General features: G+C 44.2%; 1 protein-coding gene across 1 annotated transcript in view; it reads left to right on the top strand.

The window, feature by feature from the left end:
* MYO10 (myosin X) overlaps positions 1-25,360 on the top strand; it is a 272,061-nt gene that overhangs the window by 204,105 nt on the left and 42,596 nt on the right. The window contains exons 20-21 of the mRNA XM_017969978.4: positions 19,743-19,867; positions 19,964-20,078. Of these exons, the coding sequence (XP_017825467.1) occupies positions 19,743-19,867; positions 19,964-20,078 (240 nt within the window). The remainder of the gene's footprint in view (positions 1-19,742; positions 19,868-19,963; positions 20,079-25,360) is intronic.

Genomic DNA, 25,360 nt, shown 5'->3' on the forward strand with positions numbered 1-25,360 from the left:
AAACTATAGGAAGAGAAAGAACTTTAGTACTTTATGCAAAATTACAGAACAATATTGTAACATCAGTGGATTTGTATATACACTAATACAAAGAAGTATCTTAGAAGCATGAACTCAAAATTGACCTTGGTACCTTCTAGAGCAAAGCATCTCAAAGAGTCAAAAGAGCAGTGTTTTGTTTTTCATAGCCAATTCATTGAGGACTGGTGCATTGATGGATTCATTGAGACGGAGTCTCACTCTCACCCAGGCTGAAGTGCAGTGCACGATCTTGGCTCACTGGAACCTCCAAAGTTCAAGCGATTCTCCTGCCTCAGCCTCCTGTGTAGCTGAGACTACAGCCATGTGCTACCACACCTGGCTAATTTTTTGTTTTTGTTTTGTTTTGTTTTGGAAATGGAGTTTCACTCTTGTTACCCAGGCTGGAGTGCAATGGCGCCATCTCGGCTCACTGCAACCTCTGCCTCCTGGGTTCAGGCAATTCTCCTGCCTCAGCCTCCTGAGTAGCTGGGGATTACAGGCACGTGCCACCACGCCCAGCTAATTTTTTGTATTTTTAGTAGAGACGGGGTTTCACCATGTTGACCAGGATGGTCTCGATCTCTTGACCTCGTGATCCACCCGCCTTGACCTCCCAAAGTGCTGGGATTATAGGCTTGAGCCACCGCTCCTGGCCAATTTTTTGTATTTTTTTTTTTTTAGTAGAAATGAGGTTTCACCATATTGGCCAGGCTGGTCTTGAACTCCTGACCTCGTGATCCACCTGCCTGAGCCTCCAAAGTCCTAGTATTACAGTCATGAGCCACTGCACCCGGCCTACTGGTGCATTTGAAAAATACAGTAAAAATGATGCAGTCACATCAGACTGCTATAAGAGTTCCTAAATGCTGATTATCACCTTTGGTGGCTGTCTTGCCATGGACAGACAGCCATCCGAGGCCACTCTTGGAGTCATACGCGTCTGGTTTTCCCATGAGGATGAAGAGCACAGAACTGGACACAGGTCCTAGTGCACACTAGTGTGACCTTGGGCAAGCCACTCCACTTGGATCAGAGTCTCCATGTAGATACTGGCATAATAGTCCCATCTTACCCACTGGCTCCTAGAGATTTAATTAAATTCATGAAAAACCTTGGTACCTGGTAATTCATATTTAAATATTAGGTGTCATTAATATGCTGTTTCAGTTTTAATTCAGGAAGGAGACGATATAACCTTTTTTTTCAATGTTGAAGTTTAAAAATTCCAGCTTTGGTGATCCAAAGGTTCCCTTTTAGCAGGAAACTGCAATTCTGCTTTCTGTCTTCCCACAGAGCTAAAGGGGTGGGAGCCACAGGACAGCCCCCAGGTGCCTCCTCCCCAAGGAGTTGGTATGTGGCGTGAAGTCCAGGATCTGCCTGCTGGTTTCCCGAGACGGCAGCCATAGCCATGCACACACGGGGCCATTGAGAGAGAGGAAGTCAGAGCGGCAGGTGCAGGGCTGTGTAAGGCAGGAAAGCAGGAGACAGAAACCAGAATGGGAGGAAGAAGCCGTGGCGGAGGGTGGCCTGTGTTCCTAGAGCTCAAGGAAGCATTTGATCAAATGCTCAACACGTGTGATTTTCAGGCCACTTGTATGTTTTGGAAACAAGTATGTGACAGGGCACAGTGGCAGTCAAGATTCAAATGAGTGAATGTCCCATGGACATAATTAAAGAGGAAGGGCTTGTGCCCTACACTGGAGAGCACTTAGGCATAGCTTTTCTAGGCATTTCTTTGCTAGTTTTTTTGTGGGGGGAAAGGATCAGAGTATATGCCCCAGTTTCATCTTGTTTAATTCAGATTTATTACAGCGTTGTCCCCAGCATTGGCTCTGTTTCAGCATCCCCATGGGCACAGAAGATGCTGGCTTTAACAGTTTGTTTTAAAAAATAAAACCTAAGTTACTGTCCTAGGCGTCTTTTGGGGGCTCTTTGAAAACTAAATATAAGTTTATTAGGAGGCTGGGCGCGGTGGCTCGTGCCTGTAATCCTAGCACTTTTGGAGGCCGAGGACGGTGGATTACCTGAGGTCAGGAGTTCAAGACTAACCTGGCCAACATGGTGAAACCCCGTCTTTACTAAAAAATGCAAAAATTAGCCAGGCGTGGTGGTAGATGCTGTAATCCCAGCTACTCTGGAGGCTGAGACAGGAGAATCACTTGAACCCAGGAGAATCACTTGAACCCAGGAGGCAGAGGTTGCAGCGAGCCAAGATTGTGCCATTGCACTCCAGCCTGGGAGACGAGGGAAACTCCGTCTAAAAAACCAAAATTGTTAGCAAAAGTAGTTAATGATAGGTTGTTTGAGAATCATTGTCTTGATCTTGAAAGATTATTTCACACTTTATTTGAAGTCAATGGAAATTCTCCATGTCTAATTTATTTGTTCAGAGTCATTAGCCTCGTGAGAACTATTCATGGGGCCTTTTCATTCACAGTATTTGCTTGCATGAGCATTGTTTTTTATCTTTGAAAAATGGGTAATGTTATGAAAAGGAATATGTGTTAGTCTCTAAATATACGATCCTTATATCAAAGTAGTCTGAGAGTTTATTTATACAAAACATGCTGCAAGTATCAAAATTCTAATTAAATTAGAATTATAAGCCTTGTTTTTTTCTCCAAGTCCTTATAAAGCAGAGGCCCTAATTTCTTTTGTTTTTCTTTTCTTTTCTTTTTGAGACAGAGTCTCACTCTGTCGCCAGGCTGGAGTGCAGCGGCACTATCTCAGCTCACTGCAACCTCTGCCTTCCAGTTTCCAGCGATTCTCCTGCCTCAGCCTCCTGGGAGTCTGGGACTACAGGCACGCGCCATCACGCCCAGCTAATTTTTGTTTTTTAGTAGAGCCAAGATTTCACCATGTTGGCCAGGATGGTCTTCCTCTCTTGACCTCATGATCCGCCCACCTGCCTCAGCCTCCCAAAGTGCTGGGATTACAGGCATGCGCCACCACACCTGGCGAGGCCCTAATTTCTTAGGGTAACACTGTTCAATAGGAATGAAATGTGAGCCACATACATACTTTAGGTTTTCCAGTAGCCACATTTAAAAGTGTAAAAAAAAAAATTGTTTTTGTGAAAGCATTTTTAACTATATATATTTTTACTATATCCAAAATGTTACCATTTCAACACATAATACATTTCAAAATGATTAATGAGATACTTTACATTATGTTTTTCACACTGAGTTTTTGAAATCTGGTGTATAATTATCTCTAGAGCACAGCTCTGTTTGCACCATTGAACACCCTCTTTGCCTAGCTTTTATTCTCTAACTTAGAGATCAGTAAAATTTTCTGTAGTTGGCAAGATAGTAAATATTTTAGGCTTCGCTATTGTATTGTGGAAGTAGTTATAGACAATATGTGGCTGTGTTCCAATAAAACTTTATTTACAAAAACAGGTGGCAAGCCGGATATGGCTAGCAGGCTGTGGTTTACAAGCTCTCACTCTAACTAAATGTATCATCTCACATGGGTTTTAATGCTCAGAAGCTGATTGCTATTTTGGGCTGCTACCAAGATAGCTATTGTGATGAATTTCATTCAGAAATATTCAGGAAATATGTACCAGGAAATATACTCCATTGTTAAATAATGAATACATTGGAACGGCGGGAACTCCCCAGTTCCTGAATTTGCACCTTTCAGGAAGAGCAGCATAGCTAGTGGTGCTTAGCGCTGGCTTGGCTGTGTCATAATGCCTGGATTTGAAACTTGGCTATGTTAATTAAGCTTGAGCCTTGTGACCCTAGGCAGTTAATTAAGCATCCTGTGCTTCAGGTTATGCATCTGTAGCATGGGGATGGCAATAATATCTACCTCATAGAGTTACTGAAGTTCAGTGAAAGCTAACACAGTAAGCCCTTGGTACATGTTAGCTTTCATTCCTCTGCCACTAATGTTGCTGCTGGAAGTATTACTTACTGGTACTTACTGGTTATTACTTGTGAGTTAGTACTGCTATTACCACCATCATCGCCACCAGCACCACAAAGATCTGGACATACAAACCAACCCATGTGCCAGAATTGAAGCACGCTGACTTGATGATTGTCCACAGATGACTGTCCACAGTGGCCATAGTGGCCACTCATGTGATGTCACTTTGGATGTGAGCTTGTCAGTCAGTAGATGTGCTACTGCTCTCTAAAAGAGATCTGGCGTGATCTGCAAGGATTCTAATGTTAAAAGACTTGAGTGGGCCAGGCACAGTGGCTCACGCCTGTAATCCTAGTACTTTGGGAGGCCAAGGTGGGCAGAACACCTGAGGTCAGGAGTTCAGGACCAGTCTGGCCAACATAGTGAAACCCCATCTCTACTGAAAATACAAAAATTAGTTGGGCATGGTGGCATACGCCTGCCTGTAATCCCAGCTACTCGGGAGGCTGAGGCAGGAGAATCGCCTGAGTCCAGGAAGAGGAGGTTGTGGCAAGCTGAGATCATGCCACTGCGCTCCAGCCTGGGTGACAGAGTGAGACTCCGTCTCCAGAAAGAAAAAGAGAAAAGACAATGCCTATTGCTCCTCTGCCCTGGTAGTTGCTGTATGATGCGACTCAGGTCACACATCATTCTTTGACCCTATTTATTGAAAATGTTAATGGCTGCCCTGCCCACCTTACAAGGTGATAGAGCAAATTGTTGGTAAAGTACTTTGGAAATTGTAGAGTGCTATAGAAGTATTAGCTGAGAGCATTTCCCACATGATTGCTTTTAAAAAAGTTTATATCATCATGGACTGATTTAATTCATAGAGTAGTTGTAAAGATTAAGTGGGCCCACGTAAAATGCTCAGTTCAATGGTGGAAACATAGTCCCTGTTCAAGGACGGGGTAGTTGCTATTTTTATTGTTAGATTTTCAATTTAAGATACCGCATTTTATCATAATACCTTTAAATGTGTCATTTAGACTAGAAATATTATTAAATGACTCGTTAAATGATGTGACAGATAAACTCCCAAAGCTCCATGGTTTAACATAATAGAACATAATAGGAAATTGTCACAAATGTTATTCTTCTACATAATTACATACTGATTTATTGATTAATATGTGGAACTAATATTGATTGAACGTTGACACTTTGTAAACTGGGAGCTGAGGGAGTCCATGGTGTGATCTTTTCTAGAGAGGCAAGGCCTGTCCCACACATAAGGTACCTCACTGGAAATAGCATTCCCTCAGAAACAGAGCTGGGAGGAAGCCAGGAGGAGGCTCTGGAACTCCAGGTTGGAGCGATCATCTTCAGTTCACTGTGTTCCTGGTTTAATTATTGGCCGTCAAAAGTACAGGACTTGATTCACCATGAAACAAAAAGGACTCCTGGGGGGTTGGGCATGGAGGTATTGACAGGAAACTCGCTGATGTAGAAGCTCGGTAGTTCTGCTTTTCTATGTCTGTTCAGTCCCTAAAAGTTGGATGAGAAAAGTAGCAAATGCTAGAAACAACCAAAATGCTCCTCTATAGCTCTTGGGTTAAATGCATTGTGGTAGAGACATCCTGTGCAGCTGTTATAAAGAAGGTAAGAGGGCCGGGCGCGTGGTTCATACCTGGTAATTTTCAACATTTTGGGAGACAGAGGCAGGCAGAACACTTGAGGTCAGGAGTTCGAGACCAACCTGGCCAATGTGGTGAAACCCTGTCTCCACTAAAAATACAAAAATTAGCTGGGCATGGTGATACACGTCTGTAATCCCAGCTACTCAGGAGGCTGAGGCAGGAGAATTGCTTGAACCTGGGAGGCCGAGATCAGGCCATTGCACTCTAGCCTGGGTAACAGAGGAAGACTCTGTGTCCAAAAAAACAACGAAGGTGAGAGAATTGCATGACCTGACAGGTTAACTGTCTCTAAGATTCTGTTAGGTAAGAAAAGCAAAATGTGGAACACTTTTATTTGCATTTAAAAAAAAAACTGTGTATTTATCTGCACACACACACGTGAACCCGCACACGGTGTTTATACATGCATCGACTGTGTCTGAGGGAGACGCAGGAAACAAGTGGTTTTTTCCAGGAGAGCTGTGGAGTTTATGGCGGATATTCTTCATATATGTATGTATATGTATGCCCAGATCCTTTGCATGGTTGGTTGTTTTTTGTTTTTTTTTTTTTTTGAGACGGAGTCTCACTCTGTCACCCAGCTCACCTCCTGAGTAGCTGGGACTACAGGCGCGTGCCACCCCGCCCGGCTAATTTTTTGTATTTTTAGTAGAGACAGGGTTTCACCATGTTAGCCGGGATGGTCTTGATCTCCTGACCTCGTAATCTGCCTGCCTTGGCCTTCCAAAGTGCTGGGATTACAGGCATGAGCCACCACGCCCGGTGGCTGTAATCTCCCAATCTCTCTTTTTTTTGAGAAGAGTTTCGCTCTTGTTACCCAGGCTGGAGTGCAGTGGCGCGATCTCGGCTCACCGCAACCTCCGCCTCCTGGGTTCAGGCAATTCTCCTGCCTCAACCTCCTGAGTAGCTGGGATTACAGGCACGCGCCACCGTGCCCAGCTAATTTTTTGTATTTTTAGTAGAGACGGGGTTTCACCATGTTGACCAGATTGGTCTCGATCTCTTGACCTCGTGATCCACCCGCCTTGGCCTCTCCCAATCTCTTTTGCATCCCTGCTTATCAAACGCTGCACTGAAAATGGTTCTATCTTGCAGGAGAACCATTTCCCGATTTCCCATAGAAACACATTCCAGTCATGTCATGTGATTCATTAAAAAAAATAACTGGGCATCAGGCTGCATTTTAGGCATGTTCCCTAGAAACACATTGTGAGAACTACTTGGACCTTATGCTGGCTTCTTTTAGAGTTGCATTTGAACCAGTGTCAGGACCCTGAGGTTTTCTGCCGCTCTTTTCATGAAAATAAATCAAATCTATCTGGACAGAATTGGTTTCATTTAGGTTTTCTTGCAAAATTCTCCCTCTCAACAGTAAGGAACGTGGCTCCCATCATCTGCCATTCATTTATTTGTTTAATTCAAATGTACATGTACAGTAGTATGAGTTGTGAACCCACGCCCCTGGGGTAAACAACCTTATCAACTATAGTACAGTGCTTACCTGCAGTTCTTTTTGCTTTTAGTCTTATAGACGCCATATGTCTGCAGAGTTATTTAAGTCAGTGTCTTTTTCCCCACTCTGTTTAGTGAGGTTAATTCATCTAGATTCTCTTGTGACAATCTACATTATTTCTTGGTTTCCCTTAAGGTTTATTCTCATGCTCTAAAGTTCTACGACTTTTGACAAATGCATGATGTTATGTATCTACCATTACAGTATCATACAGAGGAGTGTCACTTCCCTAAAATTCCTCTGTGCTTTAGTTCTCCATCCTTTCCCCCAACCCCTCGGAGCTACTGATTGTTCTACTACTGTCTCTGAAGTTGTGTCTCTCTTAGGATGTCATATAATTGGAATTAAATCGTATATAGCCATTTCAGACTGACGTCTTTCACCTAGCACTATGTATCCACTTAAGATTTCTCTGTGTCTTTTTTTGGCTTGATAGCTTTTTTAAAAATCTGAATACTATTTCATTGTATGGATATGCCATAGTTTCTTTGTCCATTCACCTATTGAAGGATGTCTTGATTGCTTCCAGTTTTTGGCAGTTACAAACAAAGACGCTATGGACATTTATGTGCAGATATTTGTGTGGGCATAAGTTTTTACATAAATGGGAAAATACCTGAGAGGGCAGTTGCCGGATCATGTGTTAAAGCTGTGTTTAGCTTTGTGGGAAACTGTCTTCCAAATTGACTGCACCACTTTGCGTTCCTGCCACTTCTGAATGAGGGTTCCTGTCACTCCACATTTTTGCCAGCATTGGATATTAGCAGTTTTCTGGATTTTAATCATTCTGATAAGTATGGTGCTTCATTAATGTTTTAATTTTTAATTCCCCAGTGGCAGGTGATGTTGAATATCTTTTCATATGCTTGTTGGCCTATCTTCGTTGGGGAAGTGTCTGTTCAGATCTTTTGCTTATTTTACAAATTGGGTTTTCGTATTGTTTAAAGTGTTCCTGGTAAATTTTGGATGGTCTCTCTTAGTGTGTATTTTACAAATGTTTCTCAGTCTGTTGCTTGTCTTCCATTGCCTTAACAGCATCTTTCTCAGAAGAAGAGTAGTTAAGTGTAAGGAAATTCTGCATATCTGTTTTCCCTTCATGTAGCGTGCTTTCGTTGTATCAAATTTATCCCCAAACCTAGATTATTTCCTATGTTATCTTCTAGGAGTTTTATATATATATATACACACACACATACACACACACACACACACACACACACAAAACATTTTAGTTGTCAAATGATCCTTTATTGAAATACTTTCCTTTGTGCTTCTTAACTAGCTGGGCATTCCACAACACCACTGTTGGTGTCATGAAGGTGGTGGCCATCAACCTTATGGCCCACAGACTGGGCTGTCCCCAGGATCTCTCTAATGGTTCCAGAGAGTTCTCTGGCTAAAGATGGGTGCTGGATCTGTTGAGCAATGTTGACGATCTCATCCAAAGTGATATTCCCACTGTGTTTAATGATTTTCTGTTTCTTTCTGTCTCTTGGTGGTTCCTTGAGGGCTTTCATGATCAGGGCGGAGGCAGAAGGCACCACCTCAACCTGGGCCTGTCTGTTCTGAATGGTCAGTTTCACTGTAATCCTCAGGCCCTTCCAGTCACCCGTTGCCTTGGCAATGTCATCAACAACCTTTTTTGGAGCTAGACCCAGAGGGCTGATCTTGGGGGCCAGTGCAGAAGTGGCACTGACTTCACCCCGGTGCACCTTAGGTATACGACTTTGATCTCGTTGGGGTTGAGCTTCAGCAGCCTGGTGGAGGCGGCTGGGGTCGGATGAACCCAGATTCGGGACGACCGAAGAAAGTTGCACCTTAGCCTCTTCCGAGCTGAAAAATGGGAGTTTTAGAGTTTTGTGCTTTACATTAAATACATAGGTCTATGATTTACTTAGAGCTAATTCTTGTGAAAGTTGTAATGTCCGCATCTAGATTATATCTTTGCACATTGCTGTCCAATTATTCCAGCACTATTTGTTAAAAAGACTATACTTTCTCTGTTGCCTTTGCACATTGCTAAAAAATCACTTGATTATAGCTGTGTAGATTGACATACTTTTTAAAAAGCAAAAAATATTTTCATTTCTCGAAAATGTGTAGTAGATGCAAAACCTGTTTAATGTTAAACAAATTATTAGAAACGGCCGTAAACAGAACCACAGTTTTGTTTATGCAAATGCACCGGCATAAGTGAGAGCATGTCTGATAACATCAGGTTCAGTGCCAGGCAATGTGGTGAACTCAGACATTCGGAGAATCAGCTGCTCCCTGAGCCAATGTATAATTTAATAGGGAGTTCACATGGACATACTTAACATAAAAAAGAGCATGACCAGGGGTCACATCCTTGTGCAAGTCCAGTGTGTGCTGGGAACCCAGGGGTAAGGAACTTCCCAGATGGTACCTGTGGGATGCATCAGGAACGGTTTTGCAGAGGAGGGACTATTTGAAGACACCTAAAACATCCATCAGGCTCAACAGATGGTACATTTCAGGTGGAGAGGCCAGCTTCAGCTGAGGTTAAGACAGGAAGTGAGCATTTTAGTCAAATGACTAGAATGATCTATAATTGGACTAAAATGGAGGGTTTGCGTAGGGGTGTGTTGACTGGGAAGGTAAATTGGAGCCATATTGTGAGGACCTTGAATGGGAAATCAAAGCCTTTGTCTGAAACTGGCATATGCTGGCAGTTTGTGAACAAGGCTGTGATACAGCCGGAGCTGTGCCTTAGAAAGACTGACATGTTATTTATGTTCCGTGTTTTCTTTCCCATTAAGTAGTTGAGGTTTGTGTGGGTCCGAGGTAAGAGCCTGCAGCTGTAACAGAGTGTGGGTGTCCTTGCTCAGGGTGACAGCTGTACTTAGTCTCAGCGGGTATGTGGAGTGAGAAATTTCCAGCCCCTGCAATCTGACCTCCAGGACTGACTCGCAGCTCGCTGGCCAGTCGGGCACTGCCTACTACCTTTCTGTTCCTCACCTGCGGGGTTCGCCTCTTCTTTAGGGGAAATTAATTTCTGCCTCTTTTCTGAAAATGGGAAAATTAGCAAGTAGCAACCACTGTGTAAAGTGTTGAACAGCCCCGGAGTGAAATGACTGATGTAAGTACAAAGAACATTTGTCGCCAGTGGAATTGCCTTTTATTTACCTTCTGTTCAAGGTCAGGAAAGTTATATTGCTGCTTTAGTAACCATGCTTTTGAACATTGTTCAAAACATGATAAACTTCTTATCTGAGAATATTTATTCACCACTCTTGAGAGTTGATTGTAGCAAAGAAAGCAAATAGATTGAGATGCCTTGCAGAGTTCTTTGTGAATCAGCAAGAGGTGGGGGTGGGAGTCTTGTGGTGAGACTTTCTCAGTAGTTATATAGGACTGGGAATGACATTTTGTTATGTAGCATAATTGTCTTTGGGTAATTCTCACGCAATCTTTAACTTCTTAAAGTTGAAGATGGGTTACCAGAAGATAAGGTTTGTTTGTTTTTAAAGTTAAATAGGGTAGAGGTATAGCCCGTAATGGAAATGTAACTGTAAGGTACGTTGCAGTGCCCCCTGTCCAGTGCGTATACAGTATCCACTTATCTAAATAATCATGTAATGGCTTTTCTTTTTCCACAATTGGCATATTTTATGTTTCTTAAGATAGTGGCAGACGAATCTTCCATAATATGAACTATGCGATGTGTCCCTCAGTTGCAGACCCAATATGTATGTAAAGTTTAAAATATTTCATTTAAAGTAGGTCAGGTGCCGTTAAAAAATAGAATGTGGAAAAGGAGAACTCTTTACATTTTGAATGTGGTACCACTCACTTTGAGAAATAGCCTAGCAATGTGGAAGTTTTTTAAGTCTTAGAAGACAGAAAGTCTTCAAAAAATGTTTAAAAAATAAGCTTCCAAGTTAAGACAGTAAGGCAGTTGACTTATTGTTGGCGTGACACTCAGGGCCTTTGTTTGGCTTTCTGGAGATACTTGTCAGGGCCCTGAGGATCTCCTGTGTTGCCAGATCTCCGGCTCTCTACAGTTTTGCATTCTCAGCAGATCTGATCTGGAGAGGGCCTGCATTTGTCGGGTCACAGCAGGGACTGGGTTTGCTCTGGGACATCCCATACAGTTAGTTATTTGTGTGGTTGCTTAGTCTATGGGAGGCTTCTGATACATTTATTTGTTTAGAGATGGAGTTTCACTCTTGTTACACAGGCTGGAGTGCAATGGTGTGATCTCCACTCACTGCAACCTCCACTTCCTGGGATCAAGCGATTCTCCTGCCTCAGCCTCCCGAGTGACTGGGATCATAGGCACGCGCCACCACACCTAGCTAATTTTTGTATTTTTATAGAGACAGGGTTTTACCATGTTGGTCAGGCTGGTCTCAAACTCCTCCTGACCTCTGGTGATCCACCTACCTCGGCCTCCCAAAGTGTTGGGATTACAGGCATGAGCCACTGCGCCTGGCCCTAATAAATATTTTTAATCAATTAAAATAATTGTTTACTTTTATATAATCTCCAAGACATTGTGATCACATGAAAGTTTTAGACTTTGAATAAATTTTCTCCAAAAAAGTTAGGAAAGGATCCATGCTAGAAATAAATTAGAACATGTGTTCAGAAGCACTCGAGGAGTCGTTGCATTGTATTTGATATTTGTTATTAAAGCAGAAGCAGTCATCATTAAATATGTTACCACATGTGAGCATGACCCTTGGGATACAGTGCCATGTGTCCCTGGTGTGTCCCTTGTCCACCGTGGAGTGTCATCTCATGCTCAGACACCTTCCCTTAGCGGGCACCCAAGAAGAAAGAGATGCAAATGGAGTTAAATCCCACGTGGGTCGAAGACCATTTGAATTATTTGTCAGTGATCACTTTGCGAAGCAAGGATATAGTCAGCTGTTGATTATCTGTGTTTATGGGAGTAACCAGAGTTGGATTTGCTCAGTTTGCACTTTAGTTTTCTAAAAGCTGTTCTTTATTCACTAGTTGCTTCCATATGCAGATGTTTGGCTGAACTCACAATGTGGCAAAATGATTTCTTATCAATGTGGCTGTGGCCCTTAAATTTGTGATTTTTTAAGTCACCTGTATTAGACCAAGTCAGTACCTGACAAGTTGATCTCTAAGAATGTTTCTTGTGCTTAAATCTCTAGAGGACGTCTCTGTGTTTTCAGAAGACAGATTGCTACTGGGAGTAAGACCGTGCAGACCACATTCTCTGCCTGGGTTCTACTCAGTCTTTTCCCTAAAGTTTTCATTCCTTTCAGAATTCTGTCCCACGGAAATATATCCCAGTTTTAGAACATGTCAGTAGGAAAATAGGTTTGATTTACATGCTAGTTTTCAGGAATGCAAAGCTCTTTGAGACTTACTTTTTTACTTCTTGATTAAAGCAAATATTAAAACCAGTTTGAGGCTGTGCGATGTGGCTCAAGTCTGGGAGCCCAAAGTGGGTGGGATTACCTGAGGTCAGGAGTTCAAGACCAGTCCATCCAACATCGTAAAACCCTGTCTCTACTATGCAAAATTACCTGGGCGTGGTGGCACCTGCCTATAATCCCGACTGCTCACTCTGGAGGCTGAGGCAGGAGAATTGCTTGAACCTGGGAGGTGGAGGTTGCAGTGAGCTGAGATTGCACCACTGCACTCTCCAACCTGGGTGACAAGAGTGAAATTCCATGTCAAAAAAATAAAACTAGTTTGAACAAGTCATAAAGCCTTCGTCATTTCTAGTCCCTTCATCTACAAAATGGCTTTTCCCTAAAATCCTGGCTGGTTCTAGAAAAACCCACGGCCCCTCTGTGACAGGCTGCCTTCCTGCCACCCCCAACCACCCCTTCCTGGGCTCTTCTTGGATGCCTTGGTTGGTTTCTCCAAGATCCTCAAATGCTGAAAAACAGAACTTTAACGGTCCACAGATAATAAACTCACTGTATTTTCTTTCATTAAATAAGCATAGATTGAATGTCCCCTTACCATAGGCAAATGGCTGTTTTCAAATCCACTGTTACACTTCTTGTTGTCAGGCACTGTTTATGAAATTATGGAAGGCTCGGTAATGTTCGGGGCAATTGGATTCATTGATGCATATAAATAAATGCATTTCTGTCTTCACTGGGAAGCACCCTCTCTGCTCTTGGTGTCCCTGTTTGTCAGCACCTCTGTTACCCTTTATTTAAATTTTAAGCTGTAGGAGGTAAGGCTTGTCTGTAATTGACTTTTGCGGAGGGTTTAGAGTGCCCTGTTATGAATCATTATTAATCATCTAAGCATTCTGAAATCGTATTTTTCAGCTTGTATGGAAAGAAGTATTTCTTTTTTTTTTTGAGACGAAGTTTTGCTCTTGTTGCCCAGGCTGGGTGCAATGGCTTGATCCCTCCTCACTACACAACCTATGCTTCCCGAGTTCAAGCGATTCTCCTCCCAAGTAGCTAGGATTATAGGCTTGGTTCAAGCCTCCCAAGTAGCTAGGATTATAGGCATGCATCACCATGCTCAGCTAATTTTGTATTTTTAGTAGAGACAGGGCTTCACCATATTGGTCAGGCTGGTCTCGAACTCCTGACCTCAGGTGATCCACCCTCCTCGGCTTCTCAAAGTGCTGGGATTATAGATAGGCGTGAGCCACTGTGCCTAGCTGGAAAGAAGTATTTCTAATTATTTTTAGTAGGATTAAATTATCCAAAGTATATATTAAAACTACATAGATTTCATCCTGTCTCCAGGACACAAACTTTCTCTTCCATCCTTCCCTTGTCCATTTTAAATGTCTCAGTATTAGCATGGTACTTAATGTACTTTTTTTTTTTTAGATGGAATGTCACTCGGTCCCCAGTCTAGGGTGCAGTGGAGTAATCTCAGCTCACTGCAACCTCTGCATCCTGGGTTCAAGCAATTCTCTTGCCTCAGCCTCCCAAGTAGTTGGAACTACAAGCACACGCCACCATGCCCAGCTAATTTTTGTATTTTTAGTAGAGACGGGGTTTCTCCATATTGGTCAGGCTGGTCTCGAACTCCTGACCTGAGTCAGTCTACCTGCCTCAGCCTTTCAAGGTGCTGAGATTACAGGCATGAGCCACTGCACCCGGCCTCAATGTAATAAAAAAAAATTTTTAACAGCTTTTTTGAGATATAGTACTCAAAGTGCTGGGATTACAGATGTGAGCCACCACACCTGGCCCAGCTATAGTTCTCATGTCATGTAATTGACTTATTTAAAATGTGCAATTCAGTGAGTTTAAAAAATATTCACAGATATGTGCAGCCATTACCAGAGTCAATTTTAGAACATTTTCATCACCTCAAAAAGAAACTGCCTTCTAGCCACCCACCCAGTGTCCTATGTCCTTATCCCCATGCAGCCACCAGAATTGACTTTCCGTTTCCATAGAATTCCCTGTGCTGGGCATCGTATATATAAATGGAATCATGTCATGTGTGCCTTTTGTGACTGTGACTGGCTTTTCTCAGCATAATGTTGTCAAGGCTCACCCATGTTGTCTCATGTGTCAGGACTTCATTCCTTTGTGTGGCCAGTTAATGTTGCATTGATAGATGCATATTATGTACATGATAATGATAAATATCAAATCTGTTCTCTCAGTGCGGCTCATGGACATTGGGCAGGTGGTTTCCACTTTAAAGTCGTCCCCCTGCCCAGCAGGCAGCAGCTACTCAGCTGTTCCTGCTTCACCCTGTTCCATGCAGGACCTCCAGAAGCCTCTGCTTGATTCTCATGTAAAAAACGCTATTTTTAAATTCCTTCAAAGATATAATCCTACAGAAAATTTCACATGACATATGTGACTATTTCCTTCTTTTAGTGTAGTCTGATTTTTTTCTTTCTTTTTTTTCTGACTTGGGTCCCTCCCCGCCCCCACCGCCATGCAGTAACAACTAGCCTGTGTCTTTCCATTTCTCTTCATCATTGTGCAAACATCACAGAGTGCACTCACACAAACCCAGATGGGGCAGCCTACGACGCTCCTAGCTAGATGGTGTGACCCATTGCTCCTAGGCTCCAGTCCTCTACAGCACATTACTGTACAACACTATGGGCAGTTTCTCCACAGCAATACGTATCTGTATCTAAATATACCTAAACATAGAAAAGGCACAATAACAATACAGTGTTAACAGGCTGGGCACGGTGGCTCACGCCTGTAATCCCTGCACTTTGGGAGGCCAAGGCGGGCAGATTGCCTGAGGTCAGGAGTTCAAGACTAGCCTGGCCAACATGGTGAAACCTTGTCTTTACTAAAAATACCAAAACTAGCTGGATGTGGTGGCAGGCACCTTTAATTCCAGCTACCTAGGAGGCTGAGGCAGGAGAATCGCTTGAACCCGAGAGACGGAGGTTGCAGTGAGCTGAGATCGTACCACTGCACTCCAACCTGAGTAACAGAATGAGAGTCAGTCTCAAAAAAAGAAAAAAATACAGGGTTACAATCTCATGGCACCATTGCCATATCTGTAGTCTGTTGCTGACTGAGACATCATTCTGTGGTGCATGACTGTTTATACACATATATACATATATATATAGATAGAGCAGGGATTTTTGGAGAGGAGTGGCCATCTTTTTTTTTTTTTTAAATAAGATTCTTCATAGCTTGCTTTTCCCACTCAATAATACCTTGTGAAGGGCCCTAAAGTCAACAGGTAATGTCTTCAATTTGACCTTTTGTGTTTTGTCTGTATGTGTATCTGTGTGTTTTGTCCAATTGCCGAATTTTATTCTTTAATTATTTTTTTTTGAGATGGAGTCTCACACTGTTGTCCAGGCTGTAGTACAGTGGTGCAATCTTGGCTCACTGTAATCTCCGCCTCCTAGGTTCGAGCGATTCTCCTGCCTCGGCCTCCTGAGTAGCTAGGACTACAGGCATGCACCACCATGCCCAGCTACTTTTTTAGTGTTTTTAGTAGAGACAGGGTTTCACCATGTTGGCCAGGATGTTCTCGATCTCCTGACTTTGTGATCCTCTTGCCTCGGCCTCCCAGTGTGCTGGGATTATAGGCGTGAGTCATCACCCCTGCCTTGGTCTTCTCTTTTAATGGCTGTATGACATTTTTATGACATGCATGCTATCAGAATATACCTGCCCATTCAGGGATGGTCTTGTTCCTAGTGCTGTTGCTGGCACCAGGGGGAACCTTATACAGCCCAGGTCTGACCCCAATGGTCTCAACTGTGAGCCTCCAGTGACCCTGTATGACTCCTCCTTATCTTGAATATAAGAACCATGCGTCCATCTTCCACCCAGGTCCTTCCGCGCTTCCCTCTGTTCTAGCCCATCCTGTCGACTGAACTTGCCAGGTTCCTCTTGGCTTTTCCTCCTGTTTTTTTCTCAATGGGGAATGCCCCTTACCTCCAGCATTTTAAGAGTCCAAGCTCTACTTCAAACCTGTGCACTCCCCATCCCCCCTCAGTATTTTTCTCTTTTCTGTATTCCCAAGGAACTTAATTTTAATCTTGAATTATAATTTAATATTGGGCTTTCTGCTATATAAGTACTGATGTATCTGTCCACCCTCCTAAATTGCATTGGAAACGAAACACAGCTTCCACCTTTTAAAAAAAATCTTTCCTGATCATGAATCACAAAACCTTGCACATAGTAGGTGTTCAATAAATATTCAGTAAACAGATCAAGTAGCTGTAATTGCCCTGGGTTAGGGGCTGTTTTTTCACAACTCCAATCTATTTGTCACCATCAAGACTTCCCTGTCCTCACACTGCAGGCAGCCTTTGTTGGAGTTAACGCAGCTTCTGGAAAACTGGTTAGCAGTGGAGAGGAGCGCAGTAGCAAACTTTTGAAAGGTGAAATGGCTTTACGTTGTGCCTTATCCACCTCCAGCTGTGTCATCTTTGAACATTTGATTGATCAGAAAAGGAAATTGCAGCTAAAAAGAGAACCACCAATGGAAATCTACCCTCGTGATCGCAGGGTGGGTTGCCCAGGGCGACAATCAGCCTATAGATCCCCCTCCCCCGGTTAAGTTACTGGGAAGGGGCAGAGACCCAATCGCGATGGGAGCCTGGAACTCGCGGCCGCCCCGGGCTCCCCTCCCCTCCCCGGGCTGTATCGAATCCTACAGCCACACCACACTAATTAGCCCGAGAATGGAAGGGGTTGTCATGGCGACCGGGCACTTTTTAAAGCACAGGAATGGTGTTCATTATTGTTCCATGTCTTTGGCTGTGGGGAAAAGGTCAGTGTGGCAGTTGTTTTCCATATGAATTTTGGCCCCAGAGCCAAACTGAAAGGTGGAGTGCCCCTCGGAGAGACAGGAAGATGGTGAGTGTGGCTGAACTTTTTGAACGGGGCGGTCCTTTTGGTGTAATATCTTTAGTTTTAATAAGTCGAACCCCGGACTGGAGAATCGCACGGACTTTGTTCATTAGAGATTGGGAGGAAAGTCGGGGGCAGGAACGGTGAAAGCCTGAGCGAGAGAGATATTTTGGTTAAAAGTCTTTGAGCATCAAGTGATTAAATATTAAATTTAGAAGGCTTCTCTGGCAGTATAAATTTAGCAAAGTTGAGTGAGTCCGATTCAATATTCCTTTTATGTTTGCTCTATAGTAGTGTTTGTAGGTTTCTGCTGGTGAGATTATATTCCAAAATAAATATCACAAAAGCATTGTAACCAAATGCCTTCAGAACCGCCACCCCCCCCACCCCCAACCTACATTTTTAAATCCAGAGACACGGGGTAAGAGTCACCAAGGGTAATTTTGTTTTCATATTTTTATGACTTTCTTTTCTAAGGATCATTTAAATAATCAAGACTTAAAAAGCAGAGAACCACATCTTTGGACGTTTGCCCTAATTTGCTGGCCACACTGGGTTGGAATACTGCTAAGTAAAGACCATTTGACCACAGTATTTGTAGAAGAAATTGAATATGAGGGCAGTCAGCCCACTAGAGCTGATGGCAGCTCTTCCATCAAACGCTGTGAGGGACAGTTGCAAAGTTCTTGAAACTTATTTTTTGTCAATTTTGAAAGCTTGCAGAATAACATGGCTTTATGCCTAATTTTGTGTTAATAACTGCATTTTAAAGTGTCACAAATTAAGCCACTTTGCATTCTTGTATTTTTTAACAGTGAGGTCCTAGGGCACTATTTTGTTACCGTTGCATTCACAGTTGTGTAGGATAATAACATGCAGCTTAATTAAAGGGAACGGGCGGGTGGATTAAAAAAACAAATCGCTGTCCCCAAAGTCCCTAAATGGTCCACTTTTTTGATTTCCCTGAAAACCTATTGTCCTGGCACCAGTTACCAGTTTGTTTGGCAGCTGAGCAAATAAGAGAACACATTTCAGAACATTAAGTCTTGGCTTTGGATCTGTCTTTAATTTGTGTGTTCTCAGGCTCACTTTATTTAATGATCATAGTATGGAGCTCTCAATAAATGGGTATTTGACTAGAATTTGAACAAAGTCAAACTCTTTTTTTTTTTTTATTCAAGACAGAGTCTCACTCTCACCCAGGCTGGAGTGCAATGGTGTGATATCGGCTCACTGCAACCTCCACCTCCCGGGTTCAAGTAATTCTCCTGCCTCAGCCTCTCAAGCAGCTGGGATTACAGGCATGCACCACTACGCCCAGCTAATGTTTGTATTTTTAGTAGAGATGGGGTTTCACCATGTCGGTCAGGCTGGTCTCCAACTCCCGACCTCAGCCTCCCAAAGTGCTAGGATTGTAAGCGTGAACCACCATGCCCGGCCCATCAAACTTGTTTTCACTCCTGTGTCTTCTCCACTGGCCAGATGGTCATCTCGCCTTCTCCACCCCACCCCACCTGCTGCACTGTGGGTATCCACCCCTCACTGAGTCACTGTGTTCTTAGGTAAAATAAGCCTTTAAATTAAAGTTTAAAATGTAAGAGAAAGTGCTGTTGTGATGGCTCATGCCTGTAATCCCAGCACTCTGGGAGGTCAAGGAAGGTGGATCACGAGGTCAAGAGATCGAGACCATCCTGGCTAACGTGGTGAAACCCTGTCTCTACTTAAAAATACAAAAAAATTGGCTGGGCATGGTGGCACATGCCTGTAGTCCCAGCTATTTGATTGGCTGAAGCAGGAGAATTGCTTGAACCCAGGAGGTGGAGGTTGCAGTGAGCTGAAATTGCACCCCTGTGCTCCAGCCTGGCAACAAAGTGAGACTCCGTCTCAAAAAAAAGTAAAAGAAAGTGACATTTGTCTGACACTTTAGATTTTTTGGGAAAAAAGTAGATTTTAAAGTGCGGTACATGTATGATATTTGTACTACAGCCGGAAATGTGAACATGGTATTAATAAAAAAGAATTATTGATATCTTTTAAGATGTGATTGTAGTGTTGTTATATTAACACATGACATATACTAGAATCTTTGCAAATGAGATGATGTGGTGTTTGGGACTTTCTTAAATATAAGGGGAGGGAAGAAATAGCTTGTGGATGGGGCAGATTGGCAGGAGTGATGGTTGCTAACGCGAGATGATGGTTCCACTGGCATTCATGTGCTAGTCTGTATTTCCGTGTAGGTTCAAGACTCTTGTATGTGTTTTGAAGCAGCGATAGACCAGTGATGGAGGTGGCTTCATTAAGTCTGCCTCTAATTCCGTCCTTTCTAATGCTGTCCCGACTTTTTGCATGGTTTAGATGCCAGACCAGTTTGACCAGGCGGTGGTGCTGAATCAGCTGCGGTACTCAGGGATGCTGGAGACTGTGAGAATCCGCAAAGCTGGGTATGCGGTCCGAAGACCCTTTCAGGACTTCTACAAAAGGCAAGGGGAGCTGAATGGATCCTCCTTCTTTTCAAAGGGGTTGGAGAAAACAGCGAACCATCGCAGGAGGTGACCCCAAGTGTCTTTACGTTGTAGGTATAAAGTGCTGATGAGGAATCTGGCTCTGCCTGAGGACGTCCGAGGAAAGTGCACGAGCCTGCTGCAGCTCTACGATGCCTCCAACAGCGAGTGGCAGCTGGGGAAGACCAAGGTAGGGTGTGGAGAAAGAGCAGCTCCCATCGAACCCCCAGCAGAGTCCGGGTGATGCTCAGGGGTTTCGGGCCATATGATACTGCTGCACCATTGTTCTTTCACATTGGGAAGATGCTCCCATTGCCATGCCTGCCATAACCTTTTGTCTTCCAAACAGTTACTATTTTATTTGAAGTCCTTGACTTGTCAGGGACTTTGTTTCATTAGGAATACGTTGAAACATCTCATCCTAATTGTTTGTGTGTGTGTATTTGTTCAGGCAGTCAGCAAATGTTGGCAGATGAGTAACGGTGCTTTGGAAGTATGAGGCAGCCCCCCATGTCTAAGAAGTGATACCACAGACCCTTCTCTAACTTTGTCTAATTCAAATGCTGGCTTTTATCCCTTTTAGTTGGCGTCTCGCCCTGTTGCCCAGGCTGGAGTTCAGTGGCACCATCTCGGCTCACTTCTTGCCCTGTTGCCGAGGCTGGAGTTCAGTGGTACCATCTTGGCTCACTGCGATCTCCACCGCCCGGGTTCAAGCAATTCTCCTGCATCAGCCTCCTGAGCAGTTGTGACTACAGGCGCGCACCACTATGCCCAGCTAATTTTTGTATTTTTACCATATTACCACATTTTATCATATTGGCCTGATCTTGAACTCCTGACCTTGTGATCCACCCCACTCGGCCTCCCAGAGTGCTGGGATTACAGGTGTGAACCACCATGCCTGGCAGAAAGTCTCCTTTTGAACATGCTGTTGGGGCAGAGGCCCCTTAACCCCTCATTCCAGATAGGAGCTGAGTAGTGGGCAGTCTGGCCTAAACATCCAAGATTAGTCATAACATTTGTTGCATGACTTCTTTCGGTATCAGAAACTGCCAAGGATCTCATTTGGCTTCCACTCTCATTTCCCACCCAACTCCACTGATTTGTCACATGGGAAAGACAGCAATGTGGCTCGACACAGAAATGCAGGCAGCTGAGGACATGTGTGTCCTCAACAGGAAGAATGAATCCTCATTCTTGATCCCCTGCCCTTACACACAGCAGTGCAATGTCAGAGAAGTATTTTGAAGCTTCCACTTGTAATAGGCTGTTTTCAATCTAGGAGGGTTTTTTTGTTTGTTTTTGTTTTTTGAGATGGAGTCTAGCTCTGTAGCCCAGGCTGGAGTGCAGTGGCGCGATCTTGGCTCACTGCAACCTCTGCTTCCCGGGTCCTGGTTCCAGCAATTCTCCTGCCTCAGCCTCCCAAGTAGCTGGGATTACAGGTGTATGCCACCATGCTCAGCGAAGTTTTATATTTTTAGTAGAGATGGGGTTTCACCATGTTGGTCAGGCTGGTCTTGAACTCCTGACCTCGTGATCCACCTGCCTCGGCCTCCCAAAGTGCTGGGATTACAGGCCTGAGCCACCGCACCTGGCCTTAATCTAGGAGTTTCTTTGCTTTATAAAAAGAGGAACGGAAAGAGGGAGAAAGCAGGGAGAGAGAGACATATGTCTTGCAGTTTGACCAATGTGAGATTGATGACAGGGACTTAGGCATCACCTCCTGGCCATCCAGCAAGGGAAAGTCAGGATGGACCCACCTCCCTGCTCCAGGGGAATGTTTTTTTGCTGAGGGATTTCAGATACAAACACAAAATAGGGTAGAGAGGGCATGCAGAGATGATCACATGAGGTAGCTGTTGCTCTGCGATACATTACTGCAACCTTTGTGGCTTTAACAACATACACTGACTGTCTCATAGTATTTAAGGGTCAGAGCTGGGGCCCAGCTGAGCTGGATCCTGTGATCAGAGTCCCCCAAGCCTGCAGTCCTTGTATCTTGGGGCTTTGTTCCTCTCTGGACCTCAGGGTGTCTTCCAGGCTCACTTGGTCATTGGCAGAATTCTTTCTCTGTGTTTGCAGGACTGAAGTGCCTGTTTTCTTTCTGGTTGTTGGCTGGGAGCCACTCGCAGCTCCTAGAAGCCCCCAAAGTTCCTTGCCACATGGCCCCCTCACCACATGGCAGCTCACGTCTTTCATGCCAGCAGGACAACCCCATGCTCCAACATAGGATGGAGTGTTAAATGATGTAATGTTCTCACGAAGTGACATCCCATGGCCTTTGCTGCAGTCTACTGGCTAGAAGCAAGTCCCAGGTTCCACCCATACTCAGGAAGATTAAAGAGGGGTGTAGCCCACTGGGGGCCACCTGAGGGTATGCCTCCCGCAGGCGGTAGGCCTCTCTGCCTGGAATCGTACTTTCCACTCTCTCTGTAGCCCACTCATCCTTAGGTCTTGGCTTAGATGTAGACGTTGACAGGACTCGTTTTTTGATATTCTTCAGTGCACCCTACAGCTGGGCTAAGCCCCTCTGTCATCCCAGGTCATCCTCTTCTTAGCCCTGACACAGTATGCTGTCCTGCGGTCTTGCTGTTGGCTTCTCTACAATCACCCAGCAGAGCGTTCAGAGCTGATTGTTCATTCTAGAAGGTGCTAAGCTTATTCAGTATCTGCGAAGTGCTGAAAACAGTAGGAGGTGACACAAGATGTCATACATTTTTTCCGGTAGGAAAACTTGCTAAAGAAAATGGCTCAAGTGGAGCTCTTAGCAGTGTAATAGAGTCTGCTCTGATTTTTTTTTTTAATCAAAAAGAAATTGCAGGTCAGGCTCAGTGCTTCACACCTGTAATTCCAGCACTTTGGGAGGCTGAGGCAGGATGCTTGAGCCCAGGGATCTGAGACCAGCCTGGACAACATAGCGAGACCTTTTCCCTACTAAAATTCAGAAAAATTAGCCAGGCATGGTGGCGTGTGCCCATAATTCCAGCTACTCGGGTGGCTAGAGTGGGAGGATTGCTCAAACCCAGGAGGTCAAGACTGCAGTGAGCCCTGATCATGCCACTGTACTCCAACCTGGGGACAAACTGAGACCCTGTCTCTAAAGCAAAAAGAAATTGTATTCCCTAAAAACGAATCACCTCCCATCTATCTTACTGCCTTATATAGTGGAGTAACATTGGAGATCATTCAAACTCACCCTGGCTGTTAACAGCCGATCCAGCTTCACTTAGAGTTTATGTTATGGAAATCAGGCCCAAGGCCGGCTTGGGATGTAGTGTAGCATAGGGGACACAGAGACATGGGCGTTGTCCTCAGTTCATTATGTTAGAAGATAAGACATTCACACACAGTGGATGAATTAAATCATGCAGTGCGGTATTTTTAAAGGAGTAAGGAAACAGCTTCTAGAGAGATCCCTATGGATTGAAATGATCAAGGAAGTATTCAAGAAGAAGTTTTTAAAGAGTTCAGTTTTTTATTTGTTTGTTTTTGAGATGGAGTCCCGCTCTGTCTCCCAGGCTGGAGTGCAGTGGCACAATCTCATCCCACTGCAACCTCTGCTTCCCGGGTTCAAGCAGTTCTCCTGCCTCAGCCTCCCGAGTAGCTGGGATTACAGGCATGCACCACCATGCCCAGCTAATTGTTTTGTATTTTTAGTAGAGACAGAGTTTGACCATGTTGGCCAGGCTGGTCTCGAACCCCTGACCTTGTGTTGCCTGCGCCAGCCTTCCAAAGTGCTGGGATTACAGGTGCAAGCCACCACACCCATTTTTTTTTTTTTTTTTGAGACAGAGTCTCACTCTGTCACCCAGGCTGGAGTGCAGTGTTGCAATCTTGGCTAACTGCAATTTTCTCCTCCCAGGTTCAAGCGATTCTCCTGCCTCAGGCTCCCGAGTAGCTGGGATTACAGCCATGCACCATCACACCCAGCTATTTTTTTGTATTTTTAGTAGACACAGGGTTTCACCGTGTTGGTCAGGCTGGTCTCAAACTCCTGACCCCATGAGCCACCGCACTGCACCCGGCCACAGAGGAGTTCAGTTTTAATTGGTGAGCAGTTGGGAGTAGAAGTTAGATAGAAGTTTATTTTTCCACAGACAAGATAGGAAGTAAATGTAAACCTAAAGCATTTGAGTTGTACCCTCTTGATAGTTTTGATCTTGACCAGCATTTTATTTACATGTTGGATAGCAGATGTTTTGGTTTGTTGCCACCAGAAGGTCTTTGTATTTAAAGCCCCAAACCTCTAATGAACTTCTGGGTCTTCTGGTAGAGGAATGTCTAGCATAGGCAGCAGAGGCAAGCGTGGCCGGTGTTGAAGGCAGAAAATTAGCCACCGCCCCAGGTCTGAACCGGCTGGCTTATGTAAAACGTAACTGTTGTTGTAAGGCCAGCGTTCTCACCTAGAGGACTAGGAAGCATTACTAGGAATGGAGGAGGGCTGTGGGATGCGACATGGCACAGCGCATGGGGAGGTTGCGATGTATTTCCCTGCTGGATAGCTGTGCTTGTGGTGACTGAGATGGGCAGCCGCTCCCTCTCCTTCCTAGTTGTGACTTTTCCCACTGCCTCAAGGATTCCTCAAGACTCAAGGCTTTACTGTTCTGACCGTCTGGACTTCAGTGTCAGACTTTTCTTCCTCCGTTCTATGGCAATGAAGCCTGCAGGAAGTGTTTTTGTAAAGACAGCGTACTAGAATACCCACAGGATCTTAAGCTACCCAAGATACAGGTGAAAAAGAGCCATGTGAAATGGTTCCTGTTGGATGTTGAGTCAAGTTCAGCCAAGCAGCGCCCGAGTGGGCCCCACCCTTTGCTCAGCTGCTTTGGTGCCTGCTTCAGTGCCACATTCCCAGTCACTAGGTTGTGCCAACTTGGTCTCGGCTGAGTCCTGGGAATGTGGCAGGGTGACACAAGGGCTCACAGCAACACTTTCTGTATTAGTTGCTTCTCATACTGCTAATAAAGACATACCTGAAACTGGGTCATTTATAAAGGAAAGAGGTTTAATTGACTCAGTTCCACATGGCTGTGGAGGCCTCACCATCATGGTGGAAGACCAAGGAGGAGCAAGGGTACATCTTACATGGTGGCAGGCAAGAGAGTATGTGCAGGGGAACTGCCCTTTGTAAAACCATCAGATCTCATGAGACTTATTCACTATCATAAGAACAGCATGGGAAAGACCTGCCTCTATCATTCAGTTATCTCTACTCTGGGTCCCTCCCATGACACATGGGAATTATGGGAGGTACGGTTCAGGATGAGATTTGACTGGGGACACAGCCAAGCCTATTACTTTCCTTCTGTCATTGTCTAAATTCAGGGTTCATGTTCTTAATGAAACTGACAGGTCCCTAAAAGCATTTTCTCCATTTGTTTACCCTTCTGGTTGGTGAAGGACAAAAGAAAGAAAGATGTGGGAGAATAATTTAATAGGCAGGAAAAGAAAGCTGCCTTTAAAAATATGGCC

This window comes from Callithrix jacchus, chromosome 2 (assembly GCF_049354715.1).
Source record: "Callithrix jacchus isolate 240 chromosome 2, calJac240_pri, whole genome shotgun sequence".
NCBI lineage: Eukaryota > Metazoa > Chordata > Mammalia > Primates > Cebidae > Callithrix > Callithrix jacchus.